General features: G+C 38.5%; 2 protein-coding genes across 12 annotated transcripts in view; one reads left to right on the top strand and one right to left on the bottom strand.

The window, feature by feature from the left end:
- The window catches only part of NOPCHAP1 (NOP protein chaperone 1), a 256,395-nt gene that overhangs the window by 188,368 nt on the left and 44,974 nt on the right, over nt 1–23,053 (top strand). The gene's annotated exons all lie outside the window — the stretch shown is intronic.
- Nucleotides 1–23,053, bottom strand: part of SLC41A2 (solute carrier family 41 member 2) — a 151,882-nt gene that overhangs the window by 110,652 nt on the left and 18,177 nt on the right. For 4 of the 11 annotated variants that reach the window (XM_055574905.1, XM_055574908.1, XM_055574904.1 and 1 more), the window contains 2 exons: nt 17,258–17,327; nt 5,650–6,374 (listed from right to left, as the gene is read on the bottom strand). In XM_055574905.1, coding sequence (XP_055430880.1) covers nt 5,650–6,204 — 555 coding nt within the window. In that variant the 5' untranslated portion in view covers nt 6,205–6,374; nt 17,258–17,327. Of the gene's footprint in view, nt 1–5,649; nt 6,375–9,750; nt 9,826–17,257; nt 17,328–23,053 lie in introns of all 11 variants that reach the window. The other 7 variants (XM_055574903.1, XM_055574906.1, XM_055574902.1 and 4 more) reach the window with 3 other exon arrangements.

Below are 23,053 nucleotides of genomic sequence, written 5' to 3'. Positions count from 1 at the left end.
GAGAAACATGCCAAGACACATACTAATCAAACTAACAAAGACTAAACACAAAGAAAGAATATTAAAAGCAGCAAGGGAAAAACAACAAGTAACATACAAGGGAAACCCCATATGCTTAACAGCTGATCTTTCAGCAGAAACTCTGCAGGCCAGAAGGGAATGGCAGTATATATTTAAAGTACTGAAAGGGAAAAATCTACAACCAAGATTACTGTGCCTGGCAAGAATCTCATTCAAAATTCATGGAGAAATAAAAAGCTTTTCAGACAAGCAAAAGTTAAGAGAATTCAGTACCACCAAACCAGCTTTATAACAAATGTTAAAGGGACTTATACAGTCAAGAAATACAAGAGAAGAAAAAGGAACTACAAAATCAACCCCAAACAATTAAGAAAATGACAATAGGAATGTATATATCAATAATTACTTAGAATGTAAATGGATTAAATGCTCCAACCAAAAGACACAGACAGGCTGAATGAATAAAAAAAAAAAAGACCCATATATATGCTGTCTACAAGAAACCCACTTCAGACCTAAAGATATATATAGACTGAAAGTGAGAGGATGGAAAAATATATTCCATGCAAAAGGGAAGCAAAAGAAAGCTGGAGTAGCAATTCTCATATTAGACAAAATAGACCTTAAAATAAAGTAGATTATAAGAGATAAGGAAGGACACCACATAATGATCAAGGGATCAATCCAAGAGGAAGACATAACAATTGTAAATATCTATGCACCCAACATAGAAGCACCTCAATACATAAGACAAACACTAACAGACATAAAAGGAGAAATTGACAGTAACACAATAATAGTAGGAGACTTTAACACCCCACTCACAACATTGGACAGATCATCAAAACAGAAAATTAATAAGGAAACACAAGTCTTAAATGATACATTAGATGAGATGATCTCATTGATATCTTCAGGACATTCCATCCAAATACAGAAGAATACACCTTCTGTTCAAGTGCACATGGAACATTCTCCAGGATAGACCACATCTTGGGTCACAAATTAAATCTCAGTAAATTTAAGAAAACTGAAATCATATCAAGCATCTTCTCTGGCCACAATGCTATGATACTAGATATTAATTACAAGAAAAAAACTGTAAGAAACACAAATACATGGAGATTAAACAATACATTTCTAAATAACCAAAAGGTTACTGAAGAAATCAAATCGGAAATAAAAAGATTTCTAGAAACAAATGACAATGAAAACATGACAACTCAAAACATATGGGATGCAGCAAAAGCAGTTCTAAGCAGGAAGTTTATAGCAATACAATTCTATGTCAAGAAACAAGAAAAACATCGAATAGACAACCTAACTTTACACCCAAAATAACTGGAAAAAGAAGAACAAAAAACCCACAACATTAGTAGAAGGAAAAAAATCATAAAGATCTGAGCAGAAATAAATGAAAAAGAAATAAAAGAAACAATAGTAAAGATTAATAAAACTAAAAGCTGGTTCTTTGAGAAGATAAACAAAATTCACAAAATTTAGCCAGACTCATCAAGGAAAAAAAGAGAGAAGACTCAAATCATCAAAATCAGAAATGAAAAAGGAGAGGTTACAACAGACAATGCAGAAATACAAAGGATTATAAGAGACTATTATGAACAACTATATGGCAATAAAATGGATAACTTGGAAGAAATGGGCAGATTCTTAGAAAAGTTCAATCTTCCAAGATTGGACCAGGAAGAAATAGAAATTATGAACAACCCAATTACAAGCACTGAAATTGAGGCTGTGATCAAACATCTCCCAAAAAACAACAGCCCAGGACCAGATAGCTTCACAGGAGAATTCTATCAAACATTGAGAGAAGAGCTAACGCCTATCCCTTTAAAACTCTTTCAAAAAACTGCAGAGGAAGGAACACTTCCAAACTCATTCTACGAGGCCACCATCACCCTGATACCAAAACCAGACAAAGACAACACAAAAAAAGAAAACTATAGGCCAATATCACTGATGAACATAGATGCAAAAATTCTCAACAAAATTTTAGCAAACAGAATTCAGCAACACATCAAAAAGCTCACACACCATGATCAAGTTGGGCTTATTCCAGGAATGCAAGGATTCTTCAATATATGCAAATCAATCAATGTGATACACCATATTAACAAATTGAAAGATAAAAACCATATGATAATCTCAATAACTGCAGAAAAAGCCTTTGACAAAATTCAGCACCCATTTATGATTAAAACTCTTCAAAAAATGTGCATAGAAGGAACCTATCTCAACATAGTACAGGCCATATAAGATAAGCCTACAGTAAACATTATTCTCAATGGTGAAAAACTGAAAGCATTCCCCCTAAAATCAGAAACAAGACAAGGGTGTCCACTTTCACCACTATTATTCAACATGGTTCTGGAAGTCCTAGCCACAGCAATCAGAGAAGAAAAAGAAATAAAAGGAATCCAGGCTGGAAAAGAAGAAGTAAAGCTCTCACTGTTTGCAGATGACATGATACTGTACATAGAAAACCCTAAAGATAGTATCAGAAAATTACTAGAGCTAATCAGTGAATTTAGCAGAGTTGCAGGATACAAAATCAATACACAGAAATCACTTGCATTTCTATATACTAACAATGAAAAGTCAGAAAGAGAAATTAAGGAATCAATCCCATTCACCATTGCAACAAAAAAAATTAAATATCTAGGAATAAACTTACCTAAGGAGATAAAAGAACTGTACACAGAAAATTATAAGACACTGATGAAAGAAATCAAAGATGATATAAACAGATGGAGAGATATTCCATGTTCCTGGGTAGGAAGAATCAATATTGTGAAAATGACTATACTACCAAATGCAATCTACAGATTCAATGTGATCCCTATCAAATTACCAATGGCATTTTTCACAGAACTAGAATAAAAAATTTCACAATTCATATGAAAACACAAAAGACCCCAAATAGCCAAAGCAGTCTTGAGAAAGAAGAATGAAGCTGGAGGAATCAAGCTTCCTGACTTCAGATTATACTACAAAGCTACAGTCATCAAGACAGAATGGTACTGGCACAAAAACAGAAATATAGACCAATGGAACAAGATAGAAAGCCCAGAAGTAAACCCATGCACCTATGGGTACCTTATTTTTGACAAAGGAGGCAAGAATATACAATGGGGCAAAGACAGCCTCTTCAATAAATGGTGCTTGGAAAACTGGGCTGCTACAAGTAAAAGAATGAAATGAGAACACTTCCTAACACCATACCATACACAAAGATGAACTCAAAATGGACTAAAGACCTAAATGTAAGACCAGAAACTATAAAACTCTTAGAGGAAAACATAGGCAGAACACTCAATGACATAAATCAAAGCAAGATCCTCTATGACCCACCTCCTAGAGTAACAGAAATAAAAACAAAAGTAAACAAGTGGGACCTGATTAAACTTAAAAAGCTTTTTCACAGCAAAGGAAACTATAAGCAAGGTGAAAAGACAACTCTTAGAATGGGAGAAAATAATAGCAGATGAAACAACTGATAAAGGATTAATTTCCAAAATACACAAGCAGCTCATACAACTCAATGCCAGAAAAACAAACAATCCAATCAAAAAATGGGAAAAAGACCTAAACAGACATTTCTCCAAAGAAGACATACAGAAGGCTAACAGACACATGAAAAGATGATCAAAGTCACTCATTAGAGAAATGCAAATCAAAACCACAATGAGATCACCTCACACGGGTCAGAATGGCCATCATCAAAAAGTCTACAAGCAATAAATGCTGGAGAGGATGTGGAGAAAAGGGAATGTTCTTGCACTGTTGGTGGGAATGTAAATTGATACAGCCACTATGGAAGACGGTATGGAGATTCCTTAAAAAACTAGGAATAAAACCACCATATGACCCAGCAATCCCACTCCTAGGCATATACCCTGAGGAAACCAAACCTGAAAAAGACACATGTATCCCATTGTTCACTGCAGCACTATTTACAATAGCCAGAACAGGGAAGCAACCTAGATGTCCATCGACAGATGAATGGATAAAGAAGTTGTGGTACCTATACACAATGGAATATTATTTGGCCATAAAAAGGAACGCATTTGAGTCAGTTCTGATGAGGTGAATGAACCTAGAACCTATTATACCGAGTGAAGTGAGGCAGAAAGAGAAAGATAAATATTGTATTCTAACGCACATATACAGAATCTAGAAATATGAAGAATTTATTTACAGGGTGGCAATGGAGAAACCGACACAGAGAAAAGACTTATGGACGTGGGGAGAGAGGAGGAAAGGGTGAGATGTATGGAAAGAGTAATATGGAAACTTACATTACCATATGTAAAATAGATAGCCAATGGGAATTTGCGGTATGGCTCAGGAAACTCAAACAGGGGCTCTGTATCAACCTAGAGGGGTGGGATGGGGAGGGAGATGGAAGGCAGGTTCAAAAGGAAGGGGATATATGTATACCTATGGCTGATTCATGTTGAGGTTTGTCAGAAGACAACAAAACTCTGCAAAGCAATTATCCTTCAATAAAATATAAATTAAAAAGAAAAAAAACACCTTAAAAAATGGATAAGATACAAAAAAGTAATTCATATAAGCAACATTCACAGAAAAGGTAAGAATGGCCAATAAACATATGAAAAGAGGCTAAAACATTAATAGTAATTAATGTTAATTAAAATAGGACAACATTTTCCTATCAACTGGCAAAAATGAAAAAGATCAAGAACATCAAATGTTGATAAGGGTATGGAAAAATAAAAGTATTTACATATTTCTAGAAGGACTACAAATTGGTACAAACTTTTTGAAAGGCAATTTGACAATACCTATAAAATTTTAAACACACACACCTGCTCTAATACCCAATAATTCCATTTTTAAAATCTATCTTATGAAAAAATTAGTATGAGTGTATAAAAATAAATTTGTAAGGATGTTTGTTATAGCACCAGCATAGGAGAATGAATAAGTAAATTTTGGTATATATATACATACAATGAAAATATCAAGCACTCTTTTAAAAATGCTAAATATCCTTTTTACTAATTTAGAAACATGTCCAAGATATATTAATAAGCAGTGAAAATAAACTGAGAAAAATACACATGGAATTTAATTTTTATTAAAAAAAAAAAAACACCTCTGCACATATGCTTGTATATAGCACAGAAAAATCACCTGCAAGTATATACAGCAAACTCTTAACAATGGTAACCTCCAGAGGGGAAGAGAGTTTTGATTTGGAGATGAAGAACAGGACTTTTTATCATTTACTTAATACTCTGCATTGTTCGAGTTCATTTTAATGGACATATATTATTTTTTATTTTTAAAACAGGGACATATTTAAATATATTGAGTTATTCATTTAGCTGATTTACCCTATTTGGGATTCTTTATATTTAATATTTTATGATGAATTATTTTATGGTCAGAATCAGACAATTCTCTTAGAATATCGGAAAACAAACAAAAGATACCTAGAAAGAGCAGATCCTCCACCAGTCTGCATCAGTTCATTTTAACTAAGGGATAAATTAAAACTAAATATAATGTCTGAGATTAGTACCTGACACAAAGCACTTTAAACAACAAAGTCAGTGAAGTTAAACAAAGATGAGAACCTACCTGGACGATATCCAAAACCATGCCAGCTGAGACTGTTCCAAAGCCAGCTAACAAAAATGGCACAAGTATTTGCAGTGCCATGACACCACTGGATTCCTTTGGTAACTTCTGGCCTGTCTCCACAATGACATCTTCATCAGCATCACTAGACACATCGTCATCTTGTAACATGGCTGTAGTTTCTGAAGCCTCCCTCCCATCACAGTAATTGTAGTTGGCATAGTCATCATACTTTTGGCTACAGCTTGATGGCGCGTGCCCACTGTTGCCATGAAAAGACTGCTCCGAGAAATTGTGATATTCCATGTGCTGTTCGGATCGATTACTGAATGTCTGTGCTGCAGGTGATAACCCATCTTGCCAAATGCTATTTCCTTTTTTGTGCCTGTCTTCCTGGTTTTTCTGGTATATTACTGGAACCATACTCAGCAGTAAGTTTAAAAACTTATCAGACTGAATTGTATTTAAACTTAAAGTCCAGTCCACAAAACCTCCTCCACTGCTTCGACCACCACTTGATTTATTAATAATAGATCTTCCTTTACTATTAGTCATATTGTCATTGCAAAAGACCCTGTTTGCCTTAGATCTCAAGCTTCATGAACCAGAGCAGATGAATCAGAACCACAGGAATGCTGGTGTAAATTAAGATGTTGACTTCATTGTGCAGAAAACAGCACTTTCACTAATAGAAGATGTTTAGAAGCTCCACACAGGGACTGGATCTGGGAAAATAAAATAATTTTTAAAAGTCAGAATAACTCTCTTGATACCTCATAGTTACAGGTATAAAATACTGCTGCTGCTAAGTCACTTTAGTCGTGTCCAACTCTGAGACACCCCAGAGATGACAGCCCACCAGGCTCCCCCGTCCCTGGGATTCTCCAAGCAAGAACACTGAAGTGGGTTGCCATTTCCTTCTCCATAAAATACTACATGTTCTTAAATGAACCCTGAGGTACTGACATTATACTCTGTGGGCTTAAACATATAACTGGTTTGTGCCATGCAACTGCTTTGGATGCAGAAATGTAGCATACAGCTTTTTTTGGTGGCCTATTTTGGTTAAAAGTATTTATTTTTGCATACTTTATGTAATTAATACCCATATAATGTCTTCAAAGTGAAAGTTGTTCAGTCATGTCTGACTCTTTGTGACTCCATGGACTGTATAGTTCATGGAATTCTCCAGGCCAGAATACTGGAGTGAGTACCCTTTTCCATTCTCCAGGAGATGTTCCCAACCCAGGGATCGAACCCAGGTCTCCCACATTGCAGGAGGATTCTCTACCAGCTGAGCCACAAGGGAAGCCCAAGAATAGGAAGGGGTAGCCTATCCCTTCTCCAGGGAATCTTCCCAACCCAGGAATCGAACTAGGGTCTCCTGCATTGCAGGCAGATTCTTTACCAACTGAACTATCAGGGAAGCCCTTCAAATGTCTTCAATGTCTCTGCAATTCTACAAAAGAAAAATTTATTAAAGTAATGGCTTCCATTACTTATACTGAAGTCTCAGAATTAAACTGCTACCACCCTTTACATATATCAGCACAACAAGGTAAAGTATATGACATTATATTTTAAATATATTAAATAATATCTATTACTTTATCTCCAACTTAATACAGTATACATCTTGCTATTAAAATATGAAGAAACAATGATAATGTTTGCCATGAAATTACTTGATAAATATCCTAAATAGTGTATATGGTATTTATTTCACATGTAAAAGTATGCTGATGTTATATTTGTAGTTCCAACAACAATAAAAAATCATTATAGTTGATTTAGGGATATAATAATGTTACCTAAGAAACAACCGAAATGAAAAGGGATTACAAAAAATCACTTAATCCTATTTTGCAAGCCAACCAAAAGAAAGCTTTTAATGCCCTTCTCAAAGTTAGCTCTGACCTTCAACCTCAGAGTAGGCTCCTGATTGGCTAGTCAGTGATGAGATTCTCTCTCTGAAGATCTTAAACTAGAGACACATAGTATAAGCTTTCAATCCTAAAGGAAATCAGTCCTGAATATTCATTGAAAGGACTGATGCTGAAGCTGAAACTTCAATACTTTGGCCACCTGATGCAAAGATCTGACTCATTGGAAAAGACCCTGATGCTGAGAAAGACTGAAGGTGGGAGGAGAAGGGGATTATAGAGGATGAGATGGTTGGATGGCATCAGCGACTCGATGGACATGAGTTTGAGCAAGCTCTGGGAGCTGGTGATGGACAGCGAAGCCTGGCGTGCTGCAGTCCATGGGGTCACAAAGAGTCGGATGCTGTTGAACAACTGAACTAAAGTGTAAGCTAGTTTGAGAGTGACAGACACTGAAGTTGTGAGGTCATATATCACCTGCCCAGGTAGAGAGTCTCTTTGGACAGCTGCCACCAAGGTACAGAGGTTTTCAAAGTTATTAGAGTGGGCCTAAAGCTGCAGGTGTTTCTCAGAACACCCAGCCCTATCTTACACTTCCAAGAGCATTCAATATCAACTGATTAGCCCTGATTTGATAAGGGACAGATAGCCCCGCTGCCTAACTGGACTGTTCACCAACCAAACTAGACTAAGAACTCTTGCTGCTATACTGCTGCTTTTAATGAAAACCACTCTATTCTTCAATATTTGTTTTCAACTTCTTAGAATGCCAATCTCCTCTCCTTGGATAGGAAGATCAATGGCAAGAAATGGCAAAGGAAAAAAAGAGAAGGGGCTATGTCAGGGGAAAGTGGATGCTAGGGCCTGGGTTCATCTACTTCATCCTTCACTCGCTTTCTCTTGTGATTACAGACGGGTCTGGGAATTCCTGCCAGGGAAAAGTCTCAACATGTAGATTCTAGGACTCTAGACCTACTGGCTCAGAATATGTTTGAGGCATAGAAATCTTTTTTTTTTTTTACACTCCCCAAGAGATTACAGTACAGACATTCTGTGGACTCGCAGAGAATCCAATGAGATGAAGTACTAGTTGCCATTTTTGCCACTGGCAGGTGGATCAGTATACAAACTCAGTATTTAAAGAAAATCAAATAAACAGAAACAATGTCCAGAATGAAGCAAAGAAGAAACCAAGCAATCCAGAGAGGAGGACAGAATGGCTCCTTGAGGACCTTCCATGTAAGAAGAGGCTCAGCTGTATGTCTGAAACTTAGGAGACTGCCAGCAGCCTTACATGAGTCAGACTGAGTGGGTTTCTGTTCCTTAAACCAATTTGCCTCCTTTTAAATAGTGAACACTTGACTGCCCCAAAGAGATCTCTAATCAAACAAAAAACAGAACAAACTTTTAAGACAGTCTATTCCACTAAAGGGCCAGTGATGGACATAGGCAATTTCTTCTTCCTCTTGAAGCAGAATTATAAAGTAATCAAACTGGAAATGCAGAGAAATGTAGATGACAGTATGTATATTACTGTTCAGTCAGCATTCACCTCAAAATGCATGGTCAGGAAACTTGACCAACTAACCCTAAATAGAAAAATGGAGGGAAGAAAAAAGGGGGAGGGAGAAATTTTCCAGAAAGTTATCTCTCTTAGAATACCTGCAGGGCATGGCTAAGCACAGAGTCTACACTGAGTTGGCCAGCGGGATCCAGATGCATTCAGCTCACACACTTTTGCCCCTGGTATTCTTTCTCCAGGGAAGCTATGAAGAAAGTGAGATGGCGACACAGATATTCAACCGGGCCCAGTGGGCACAGACCAGGCAGAACTTAGGGGTAAATTTAAAGCAATGCCTCCTGGAAAAAGGAAGCCACAGGTGTGGAGTCTCGTGCTGGATTTCAACCCCTCTCCCTCCCCTCAGCCAAGCACCCTCATGCACTGCAGAACCTGCACAACTTTACACAACACACTGGGCAGCTGAGTGAAACAGTAAACCACACTTAAAGGGCATAAAAAACACGTGCTTTTGTTGTTGTTTCCTTGGCATCTTTTCCCAATTTTTCAGCTTATAGTAGCTCCATTTCCCATATGAAATCACACTTGCCTCGTCTATGAGGCTCTGGTGTGCCCAGTAATCAAACTTCCCTGACCTCCAGACCACATAATGACAACTGCCTGGGGCAGGCCTGAGTCCTACCCTGGAATTTCACATACCTGTTGCCTTACTATTTCCTGAATGGCTGACGGATGCCGACAAAAGAGGCACTATTCCTTCTTCAATGATTTTACCTTGTGGTGGAGAGGAAAAACAATCAGGTGAGCCAATAAGTAAAGGAGATAATTTGTGATAAAGGTAATGAAGGAAACAGTTGATAGAGCAAAGAGTGAATGACGTACAGGGCCACTTCAGAGGGAGTGGCCTCTGGAAGAGTGTTTTCTCAGGACTTCCCTGGTGGTCCAGTGGCTAAAACTCTGCACTCTCAATGCAGGGGCCTGGGTTCAATCCCTCGTCAGGGAACTAGATCCCACATGCTGCAACCAAAGATCCCACATGCCAAAACTAAGACCCAGTACAGCCAAATGAATAAATTAATTCTTTTAAAAAAGAGTGTTTTCTCACTTCCTTTTTGAATGAGAAAATTCTGAGGTTTGTCACTATATTTTTATCCTCCAAAAACTCCCTCCACCACCACCACCACCATTTACACTTGGAGGAAAGCTCATCCATCCACAGAAACAGAGAATCACAGCTAGGAGATGTTGAGAGGGTTCTGATAACACTACACGATTAGGATATCTCATTTATTTAAAGCCCATTCCATCCCGGTTCTCCCCAATTTTATGGGCCACTAAATCTCCATTGCTTAAGCTAGGCTAAGTGGTGCTTCTGTCCTAACATCTGTTTGTAAAACAATGCAATTTGGAAGTACTAAGAATTATCTTGCTACAAGTGTATACCATAGACCACATACCACAATCTGGCACTGAGGAAAATGTGCTCTTTTTTATTTATCCTTCATTTTACCCAGCTAATGAGTGATCAGTTAGTCTAATGCTTGCATACTGACAAGGTCTATAAAGATCTATTATCTCCCTTAAAGATTTCTTGAATTTTCTTCCTTTAAAGAACTCACTTAGAAACTCGTTGAATAATGACTATAATCAAATTACTTTGAAGTTGATTTTAAATGGGTAATGTACACATATGGCACTAAATAAAAAATCAGTTGGGTTGCTCTATATTTCTCTTCATCCATAAATGAGTAAAAATTACTAAAAAGTTTAAAAATAAGTAAATAGAATTGGGCAAAATTTCTCTAGTTTTATGTGCTGTAAGTGAAAGAATATCAGTGGAGATATTTATGGGTCACAGGTTCAATCCCTGGGTTGGAAAGATCCCCTGGAGTAGGAAATGGCAACCCACTCCAGGATTCTTGCCCAGAAAACCCTATGAACAAAGAAGCCTATGGGACTGTAGCCCCCCAGTCCCCCATCACTCTTTGTGATGGAATCTCAAAGAGTCGGATACGACTGAGCAACTGGGCACAGGACACAGCAGCATCAGCATCACCTGGATGGTTATGAAAACGCAGGATCTCAGTTCCCAAGCATAACCCAACCTACTGAATCACAACCTGTGCTTATAGTATTAATACCATCTCCATGTGCTTTGCTTCCCTGGTAGTTCAGTCGGTAAAGGATCTGACAACAATTTGGAAGATCTGGGTTGGGAGGATCCCCTGGAGAAGGGCATGGCAACCCACTCACTCCAGTATTCTTGCCTGGAGAATGCTGTGGACAGAGGAGCCTGGCAGGCTACAGTCCATGGGTTCTCGGAGTCAGACATGACTAAACGACTAAAATACATACCATGTGCTGTATGTATACATGGAAGTTTAAGAGGCACCTCCCTGAACATCCAAGAGAATTTGATTCATACACATTAGACTAAAAATTAGATGTTGTCAGACTTTCAGATGTGACCGAAGACCTGAGTACTGGTAACACATACACCACAACTAGTGGGTGTGGAAACTGCACAACCACTTTGGAAAACAATGTGGTCTCATCTACTAAAACTGAAGACACGTACGTACCACATATCAACAATTCCACACCTAAATCCATACCCTGAAGCAACTCTTGCTTTGTACACAGAAGACACATAAAAAAATATCCTTAGCAACATTTTCACATTAGCAAAAAAAGGAAAGAAAAAACTAGAATTAACACAATAAAAGATAACTTGTGGGATATTCACACAATGCAATCTATGAAGGAGGGGATTATAAGCAAGCACAAATTTCAAGAGAATGGTTACATTTGTGAAAGTAGTACAAAAACCACACAGGGAGCTCCAAAGGTAGTGGTTATATTTTTAAGGCTGGGTAGTAGATACCTAAATGTTTATTATTGTTCTTTAGTTCAGTTCAGTCACTCAGTTGTATCTGACTCTTTGTGACCCCATGGACTGCAGCACGCCAGGCTTCCCTGTTCATTACCAACTCGCGGAGCTTGCTCAAACTCATGTCCATTGAGTCGCTGATGCTATCCAACCATCTCATCCTCTATCAATCCCTTCTCCTGCCTTCGATCTTTCCCAGCATCAGGGTCTTTTCCAATAAGGCAGTTTTTCACATCAGGTAGCCAAAGTACTGGAGTTTCAGCTTCAGCATCAGTCCTTCCAATGAATATTCAGGACTGATTTCCTTTAGGATTGACTGGTTTGATCTCCCTGCCATCCAAGGGACTCTCAAGAGTCTTCTCCAACACCACAGTTCAAAAGCATCAATTCTTCAGTGCTCAGCTTTCTTTATAGTCCAACTCTCACATCCATACCTGACTACTGTATGGATGTAGTACATAGCTACATCCAAAAACCATAGCTTTGACGAGACAGACCTTTGTTGGCAAGTAATGTCTCTACTTTTTGATATGCTGTCTAGGCTAGTCATAGCTTTTCTCCCAAGGAGCAAGCGTCTTTTAATTTCATGGCTACAGTCACCATCTGCAGTGATTTTGGAGCCACATAAAATAAAGACTGTTACTGTTTCCACTGTTTCCCCATCTATTTGCCATAAAGTGATGGGACCAGATGCAATGATCTTAGTTTTCTGAATGTTGAGCTTTAAGCCAACTTTTTCACTCTCCTCTTTCACTTTCATCAAGAGGTTCTTTAGTTCTTCTTCACTTTCTGCCATAAGGGTAATGTCAATTGCATAACTAAGGTTATTGATATTTCTCCAAGCAATCTTGATTCCAGCTTGTGCTTCACCCAGCCTGGCATTTCTCATGATGTACTCTGCATATAAGTTAAATAAGCAGGGTGACAATATACAGCCTTGAATCCTCCTTTCCCGATTTGGAACCAGTCTGTTGTTCCATGTCCAGTTCTAACTGTTGCTTCTTGACCTGCATACAGGTTTCTCATCTCTTTTAAGAATTTTCCACAGTTTGTTGTGATCCACACAATCAAAGGCTTTGGCCTAGTCAGTAAAGCAGAAGTAGATGTTTTTCTGGAACTCTCTTGCTTTTTCGATGATCCAACAGCTGTTGGCAATTTGATCTCTGGTTCCTTTGCCTTTTCTAAAACCAGCTTGAACACCTAGAAGTTCACGGTTCACGTACTGTTGAAGCCTGGCTTGGAGAATTTTGACCATTTCTTTGCTAATGTGTGAGACTGGTGCAATAGTGCAGTAGTGCAGTAGTCTGAACATTCTTTGGCATTGCCCTTCTTGGGATTGGAAAGAAAACTGATCTTTTCCGGTACTGTGGCCTCTGAGTTTTCAAAATTTGCTGGCATATTGAGTGCAGCACTTTGACAGCATCATCTTTCAGGATTTGGAATAGCTCCACTGGAATTCCATCACCTCCACTAGCTTTGTTCGTAGTGATGCTTTCTAAGGCCCACTTGACTTCACATTCCAGGATGTCTGGTTCTAGGTGGGTGATCACACCATCATGGTTATCTGGGTCATGAAGGTCTTTTTTGTATAGTTCTTCTGTGTATTCTTGCCACCTCTTCTCAATATCTTCTGTTTCTGTTAGGTCCATACCATTTCTGTCCTTTATTGTGCCCATCTTTGCATGAAATGTTCCCTTGGTGTCTCTAATTTTCTTGAAGCGGTCTCTAGTCTTTCCCAGTCTATTGTTTTCCTCTATTTCTTTGCATTGATCACCGAGGAAGGCTTTCTTATCTCTCCTTGCTATTCTTTGGAACTCTGCATTCAAATGTAACATTTTGATTATTTGGCATGTGTGCTTCGGTCTGAATGATTCTGTGACGGATTTTATTACTCCCCATTATTGCTTCCCTCCTGTAAGAGGACTGTCATCTCTGCCTGTTGCCAAATTACCTACAGGGAGTATGTGAAGATTACACTGCCTCATCTCTACTGACATCAAGTGTGGGCAGACGACTCAGGAAGCAACAACATCTACAAACAGAAGCAGTTCAACTCTGCCTTCTTTTCCCTCCGACATGGGAACGACATGTCCAAGGTTCAGACTGGGTCCTGGGACAAAGATAACACCCAGAGCTGCAGGTACTGAAGCTCATCTGCAGCAACCTACGGGCAACATGTAGGAGGAGAGAAAGAAAGCTTTGCTGCTGAAAGCCACCGAGGGTTCAGGATTGTTTACTACCACAGCAAGATTTAATGAAAACTAAACTCAAAAGCAGGCATCTTAAAAAAGAATCTGACCCAAATATTCCCATCTATTTTAGTTTAATAGAGTCTCTCTGATATACTGAGCATGTAAGGATTCCATCTATGGTTAAAGAGCTTTAAAAGTGTTTTCCAAACATTTAGATCTCGTTAACCACATTTCCCCTCAAACTTTATCAAGTTAACAATGATTTTTTCCTTTAAAATATAAATGCACATTTTAACACCAAACAAGTAGAAAGGACAGACTCTTAGACTAAAAGCCTTTCCATCGAATACATTTAGATTTATTAAGAACTCACTCCTTGCTTCCTGTGGAACCTCTGTCATGGGCCAACATTAATCAGAGAGTTGTGTTAGGGAATCACTGACTTAAAGGAAAACAAACTAATATTAGACAGTCCTGACTAATTCAACTGCAGTTACAAAAATAATAATAATGTTAAAATTGCTTGTTTTTTAAGTTAAGAAAAAGAATTGTATGTGTGCTGATTTACTAAATCAGTATCTTGGAGAAAATCTGCCCATTGTGCTGGAGGAGGCAATCTGTTCCTTTGTAAAGGTTAAATAATACACTTGAAAAATTCATCAGAGCAGCTGAGTTAGCAGACTTATGTCACACCTCATTACTAAGAAAGGCAATAAATGGAAGTTTAATACTTAATCTTCCCATTAGAACAAAAAGATGAAAGTAGACAAAAATCTCAAAACTTGTCACAGCACTGTCACACACATATATTCACACCAAATGACCTAGAAGTCAAGGCAGATTATGGTTATTATGTATTCTTAGTTTTGCCACTCTCCAAGTGTGCATTCTGCTTTTCACTTCCTCTGAATATATGTATTCTGCATCTCTGTTTGTTAGAAGATGCAGATAGTCACCAAACAGGATGTATTATGTGGTCAGTTAAGTCAGATTTCAGAAACATCATGCCAGACAAAATGAGACCTTAGCTGATGTTGTACAAATTATTTTCTTATTAAAAAAATTTTTTTGGCACATTTTTTTCAACGATACCCAGTAAGTACTGACTTGTTTCACTGGATAGCAGGTTCACAAAGAAGGATTATATCTATTTATAATAATTTGCTTTTTTGCAGCACCCAAACAGCAGGCTGCCTTCATGGCTGATCCGTTTTCTTTCACTATTTCCATTTAAAGAATAAAACCTATGTAAACATAAATCCTCATTGATTTCAATGATTACTATTTCCATTTAAGCAAAAACTATTTTTAAAACTCTCAATAGTCTTTTCGATACCCAGTTTGGTCACTTGAATTCCTTAGCTTCTCCATTTCTTATCCCCAAACTCCATTTTCCTGAAGAATTGACCATCAAATCACTTTTCTCAACACATATCCCAGACAGCTCTTAAACAATCCCACCTTTGGTTTTCTCATGTTCACTCTGATGCCAGCTTTCTGCTGTCGTACCATAAACTCACTGTCAAACCCTTCTTCCTGGAGAACACATCAGAACCCACAAGGTCACCCTAGTCCCAAGCATGGCTATCACAGCCTTGACCACTAAATCATACTGAAGAGCTCTATTCCTCATTTGAGCTAGTCCAACAGCTACTACTAAAATCAAATCTCATTAAAAAATTTTTTTTTTTTGGCAGTGCTATCAGCATGCAGGATCTTGTTTCTGTACCAGGGATCGAATCCAGGCCCCCTGCATTAGGGGTGTGGAGTTTTAACCACTGGACTGCCAGGAAAGGCCCATCATTTCTCATTTTAAACCCTTTGATTTCACTATTCTCATCCACAGGGGTCCCTACATGCTGATTTGGGGTTCCTAATAGTTTCAAACTAATTTTTTCTACTCAATTTCCTAAATCAGCTAAATTATTATCTCTTATTCTTCTTTAAGCTTTCTCTATTCAACCAAATTTCTTTTATTCAGTTGTCCCTATACTTTCTACTAACTGTTCCTAATGTTCTGGAACTTTGGCCTCATTCGAAAGGTCACCATAAAAATTGACCACCTCAGAGAAATCTACCTAAATTAATGTAGAGTTCAGGGTAAAGACAGGAAAAAAAAAACCACAGTCAAAATTAAATGTCCAAAACAGTAAACAATCTTCCTATCATGTACAGTTTTAAAAGAATTTTTTAAAAATAAAAGGTATCCATTTGGTTTCCCATTGCCAATTCCTACAGGGCAAAGAGAACATCTTCTTTTTCTGATGATACTTGCTATATCACTTGACCCTCAAAAGTTAAAAATAAATATGGCAATGAAAAAGAAGTCTCCAGAACTCCAAATGTACCAATATTACTGCTGCTTGGCAGAGGTATATATAATTCATAGTATCCAGTTGGTTTTTCCAGTAGTCACGTATGGATGTGAGAGTTGGATAATAAAAGAAGGCTAAGCACCAAAGAATCAATGCTTTCAAATTGTGGTGTTGGAGAAAAGTATTGAGATTCCCTTAGACAGCAAGGAGATCAAACCAGTCAGTCCTAAAGGAAATCAACCCTGAATATTCACTGGAAGGACCGATGCTGAAGCTGAAGCTTCAATACTTTGTCCACCTGATACAAAGAACTGACTCACTGGAAAAGACCCAGATGCTGGGAAAGACTGAAGGCAAGACGAGAAGGGGATGACAGAGGATGAAATGTTTGGATGGCATCACTGACTCAATGGACAGAGTTTGAGTAAACTCTGGGACACAGTGAAGGACACTGAAGCCTGGCATGCTCCAGTCTATGGGGCTGCAAAAAGTCAGGCACAACCTACGGAGGGAACCACACGACTAGGAAAAAAACAAATGTATGGATCTGTTTTTTGCCCATTTCCTGCAGTTAACCAAGGAAAAGGAACAATCCCAAGGCAACGATTCTAAACAACAAAGGTGCGTCCAGTCAGTAACTATCCCATAAACTCCATGTGGTGTAAGTCTCAAACTGGTCCAAACAATAGCAATCCACATTATCTTATCTCACGATTTCTAACAATGTTCAGGGCATTTAAAGTACTTGGAAATTGAAATATAAAACATGCTACCTCACAAATACTGTCCTCCCTGATGAAAAGGCTCACCTCTAAAGTAGAATGAAGTATCTCTCCCCAACTCCTTTTTTGTTTTGGCTCAAATGCACAGAGTTAGCTCCTAAAAAAAAAAAAAAAAAAAAAAAAAAGAGAGTTTTTTTATTTAAACTGAAAACTGTCTACTTAAAGTGAATTTAAGCATTCACACAGGTTTCATTTATGTAATAGGTAGTGATGTCAAACTTTATTGATTTGGCGGTCCTGAGAGTCTCTAACAAACACAAAAGCTTGAGAAATCATGGGAATGATTCAGCTCCTGCTATCCAAAAGCTAGCTGATTCCATAAAACAGTCAGTCATTCTAAGGCTACCCACAGATAGAAAAAAGTAACAAAGTTTCTACAGGCCTAAAAGACAGCTAAACATTTGTAAAGAATTTGAGTCCAGAGAAACAACCAGTGGGTATAATAAATCCTCTGTATAATAAATCCTCAATACACTTCAAATAATTTTTCAAAGGAAACCAGACCCAGACAAGTGATTTTGTTTTCAGAATCACAACCCTCAATCCCACTTAAAAAAAAAAAGTCACTTTTAAAAGAATGCTTTATTTGGAAGAAGGATACATCAAAGACAAGCCAATGAATCAACTAAAACAAAATCCACAGTGGAACCATTTCTGCTTATTGAGAAAATGTTGACAGAATAAATAGAGTGTGCATCCAAAGAACAAAGTGTATTGCATAAACAAAACAGTCTATTCTATCAACTGCCAACAGTTAGATTATATTTAGCCCTACCAAACCAACTGAAAAGTGAAAAACAAATCATTTTACTAGATATTTTGGTTAGATTAATAACAATACATAAATATTTTTATAATATGGTAACTGCAGCCATGAAATTAAAAGACACTTGCTCTTTGGAAGAAAAGCTATGACAAACCTAGACAGTGTTTTAAAAAGCAGAAACATCACTTTACCAACAAATATCTATAGTCAAAGCTATGGTTTTTCCATTAGTCATGTATCGACTTGAGAGCTGGACCATAAACAAGGCTGAGTGCCAAAGAATTGATGCTTCCGAATTGTGGTGCTGGAAAAGACTCTTGAGAGTCCCTTGGACAGCAAGGAGATCAAACCAGTCAATCCTAAAGGAAATCAACCCCGAATATTCATTGGAAGAACTGATGCTGAAGCTGAAGCTCTAATTTGAAGCCAACTCAATGGAAAAGACCCTGATCCTGGGAAAGATTGAGGGGAGGATGAGAAGGGGACAGCAGAGGATGAGATGGTTGGATGGCATCACTGACTCAATGGACAAGAGTTTGAGCAAACTCTGAGAGATAGTGAAGGACAGGGAAGCCTGGCATGCTGTAGTCCAGGGGGGCCTCAAAGAGTCGGACTTAACAACAATAATACAGGTAGTAGACAATAATCAGAAATATCAGTACTACTGTTTGAAATAATTCAGTTAATGGTCAAATAACAAAGAAGTTAAAGCACAGAAATCTGTTTTGAAGTAGAGAAACTGCTTTTAAGCAACAAAAAAAGTATATTTCTCCCACTTTAAAACATTTCTTACATGTATCTTATTAAAAAAAAACTACCAATTAATGATGCTCTTGCAATTAACTTGCAATTGACATTCATTAATTTCCTGCACACTATGGCTAAGAACAGGCTTCAGAGGTAGCTCAGTGGTAAAGACTCCACCTGCCAAAGCAGGCAATGCAGGTTCAGTCCCTGGGTAGGAAGATCAACTACAGTAAGAAATGACAACTCGCTCCAGTATTCTTGCTTGGAAAATTCCATGGACAGAGGAGCTTGGTAGGCTACAGTTCATGGGGTCGCAGAGTTGGACATGACTGAGTAACTGAGCACACATTGCTAAGAGCGTCACCTTATCAATCATCCCTAGAGAAAATCACATAAAACTTTACTTAAAAATTATACTACAGAAAGCCTTGCTACTGAAAACTGGCATTGTTCTTTTTCTTTAATAAAGATTGAGCCACCCTTTAGACTTCCCTGGTGGGCCAGTGGTTAGGACTCCCAGCTCCCACTCCAGGCCACCCAAGTTCAATCCTTGGTCTCCTGGTTGAAGAACTGGGATCCCACAAGCCACATGGCCAACAAAACAAAACAAAACAAAGACTGAGCCACCCTTTTACCTTACTTCAGCAACAGGAAACTTAACAGCCACATCTGAAACTCAAATTTATGATCAATTTATTCACCTTAATACTTTGGCCACCGCATGCGAAGAGTTGACTCACTGGAAAAGACCCTGATGCTGGGAGGGATTGGGGGCAGGAGGAGAAGGGGACGACAGAGGATGAGATGGCTGGATGGCATCACCGACTCAATGGACATGAGTTTGAGTGAACTCCGGGAGTTGGTGATGGTCAGGGAGGCCTGGTGTGCTGTGATTCATGGGGTCGCAAAGAGTTGGACACCACTGAACGACTGAACTGAACTGAACTGAATGTTACATTCTTAGTTTTATTTTCTCCTGTACTGCCTTCATCACTTTTTTTTAAAACCAGTACTTCTTGTAGCTGTTTTTATAAAGTGACTCAACACCTTTGTGTAAAAGGTAGTGTACATGAGAATGAAACATAAATAACACATTTCCTTACTGGTTTTCTCTGGCATTCATAAATCTGAAATACTTAAATATAGATACTAGGTAACATAATAGGATAAGATGAACTCCAGCATTTCAAATGAGGAGAAATTATTATTCAGAACTCTCTAGAGTATACTTCCATATTTTAGCCTTAATACATCCTTATACTCTTAAAGAGAATTCAGTTTGAAAAATCTGAACACAGTTCTGCAGACAACTTAAAGATATGTTTTATTCTTTGCATAATTAAACTCAAAGCTGAATATAAAATCTTCCAGAATTGTAAAGTACAGAAAAGATAATCACGTGTCAAACAAAAATCTTCTAAGAAAAGACAAAGGGAAACATGATATGCCACGGGTAAGGTTAACATTTTTCTTTCTTTGAAGACCAAGAGTGCCCCATCATTTTCACGGTGATTCCATTCCCAGTATTTACTCAGAGCACTTCTGGTCCTCTAGGGACCCTGGTTCCTTCCCCCATCCCAGAGGTGAAGTGGCACATTACACCCAGACGAGCAGGCCACAGTAAATTACTCTACCTTCCACTAGGTGATGGAACAGGACAGCCCCCACATCGATCTAGCATCACCTTCCCTCCCTGGGACACCTTCACCATGGCATCACCCAGGGAGATGAGCCAATCTTCCATGTTCCCAAACTGGACTTTTGCTCAATACTGCTCCCTGGTACATGGTGATGTGAAGCTCACTCAAGCACACAAACTCACGGCAAGAGACTCTTCGCAGAAAAGGTGAACCACAGGTACACGGTGTTACATTAGTCAACTATTTTGGCATCAACCTCAAAGAATGATCTAACTCTTTCAGTATCTGTACTCTCTGTAACCATGTCTCTACCCTTTGGTCAGGGCTGCATACTTTCTTGTTCAAATACCACTTAAAAAAAAAAAAAAAAGGAGCCCAAAGGCTTTAAGTCCAACTTGGAGTTCAAACTAAAACTATCCTCAGGTAGTTAAAATAACCTGACTACCTTTCTTTCTCAGCTCATTTGACCAACTTGGAGTTCAAACTAAAACTATCCTCAGGTAGTTAAAATAACCTGACTACCTTTCTTTCTCAGCTCATTTGAAATGGTGTTTCTGATGTCCACTGGCACATATTCTGTTTTTCACAGAATATGTGTTAAATTAAAAAAAAAGGGGGGGGGGGTGGAGAAGCCCAAAGGACAAACAAGAATTATTTTAGAAACCCACCATCCAGAGATAATCACTGATGATATAATAGTATATATGATAACTTTGCTATATTTTTTCTATATATACATATATGTTTAAATCAAAAATACACTCATATTATAACACTGTTTGGCATCCTGCTTTTGCATTTTGTAAAATATCAAAAGACTTTCTTATCAGTATTCTACAAAGTTATTTTTAACAGCTACTTATAATTTCCTCTTTCTAAAACTCTCAGGGGCTCTAAAATTTATTTTTCCTACTTTATCCCCCTCCACAGTTTCCCAACAGGAACACGACTAAAAGGCAATAGTCTTCATTCATTAACACATCCTTAACAGCTTCCACGAAATGAACATTCTGCTGTATTCGTAGAAGTGATTTCATTTATATTTTATATTGTTAGATGATCATGGATACATAACTGCATCTACCCCACCAAGCTCCAAGGCAGGGCCAGGGTGCCACCAAGTCCATGGTGTGTCTCTCCCATGATCCATCACATATAATTCAAAATGGACTTTCCCTCAATAATTCAAAATGATAATAACTCCAAACAAAGTAAGAGTCATAACAAGCTGTGACTTTTCCTAGAAAGACCATCTCATTGTTTCTTTAAAGACTACAAAATATTAACAGATGGCCAACAGGCAACAACATATTCAGTTCAGTTCAGTTCAGTCGCTCAGTCGTGTCCGACTCTTTGCGACCCCATGAATCGCAGCACAGCAGGCCTCCCTGTCCATCACCAACTCCCGGAGTTCACTCAGACTCACGTCCATCGAGTCAGTGATGCCATCCAGCCATTTCATCCTCTGTCGTCCCCTTCTCCTCCTGCCCCTAATCCCTCCCAGCATCAGAGTCTTTTCCAATGAGTCAACTCTTTGCATGAGGTGGCCAAAGTACTGGAGTTTCAGCTTTAGCATCATTCCCTCCAAAGAAATCCCAGGGCTGATCTCCTTCAGAATGGACTGGTTGGATCTCCTTGCAGTCCAAGGGACTCTCAAGAGTCTTCTCCAACACCACAGTTCAAAAGCATCAATTCTTCAGCACTCAGCTTTCTTCACAGTCCAACTCTCACATCCATACACGACCACAGGAAAAACCATAGCCTTGACTAGACGGACCTTTGTTGGCAAAGTAATGTCTCTGCTTTTGAGTATGCTATCTAGGTTGGTCATAACTTTTCTTCCAAGGAGTAAGCGTCTTTTAATTTCATGGCTGCAGTCACCATCTGCAGTGATTCTGGAGCCCAAAAAAATAAAGTCTGACACTGTTTCTACTGTTTCCCCATCTGTTTGCCATGAAGTGATGGGACCAGATGCCATCTGGTCTTCGTTTTCTGAATGTTGAGCTTTAAGCCAACTTTTTCACTCTCCACTTTCACCTTCATCAAGAGCCTTTTGAGTTCCTCTTCACTTTCTGCCATAAGGGTGGTGTCATCTGCATATCTGAGGTTATTGATATTTCTCCCGGCAATCTTGATTCCAGCTTGTGCTTCTTCCAGCCCAGCATTTCTCATGATGTACTCTGCATAGAAGTTAAATAAGCAGGGGGACAATACACAGGCTTGATGTACTCCTTTTCCTATTTGGAACCAATCTGTTGTTCCATGTCCAGTTCTAACTGTTGCTTCCTGACCTGCATACAAATTTCTCAAGAGGCAGGTCAGGTGGTCTGGTATTCCCCTCTCTTTCAGAATTTTCCACAGTTTATTGTGATCCACACAGTCAAAGGCTTTGGCATAATCAATAAAGCAGAAAAAATGTTTTTCTGGAACTCTCTTGCTTTTTCCATGATCCAGCGGATGTTGGCAATTTGGTCTCTGGTTCCTCTGCCTTTTCTAAAACCAGCTTGAACATCAGGAAGTTCAGGGTTCACATATTGCTGAAGCCTGGCTTGGAGCATTTTGAGCATTACTTTATAACATATTAGGGAGATGCAAATCAAAACCACAAGGAAGTATCATTTCACACTGGTCAGAATGGCCACCATCAAAAAGTCTAAAAATAATAAACGC

The sequence above is a fragment of the Bubalus kerabau genome, chromosome 1, assembly GCF_029407905.1.
Source record: "Bubalus kerabau isolate K-KA32 ecotype Philippines breed swamp buffalo chromosome 1, PCC_UOA_SB_1v2, whole genome shotgun sequence".
Taxonomy (NCBI): domain Eukaryota; kingdom Metazoa; phylum Chordata; class Mammalia; order Artiodactyla; family Bovidae; genus Bubalus; species Bubalus kerabau.
This window is presented reverse-complemented; position numbering and strand designations above follow the sequence as displayed.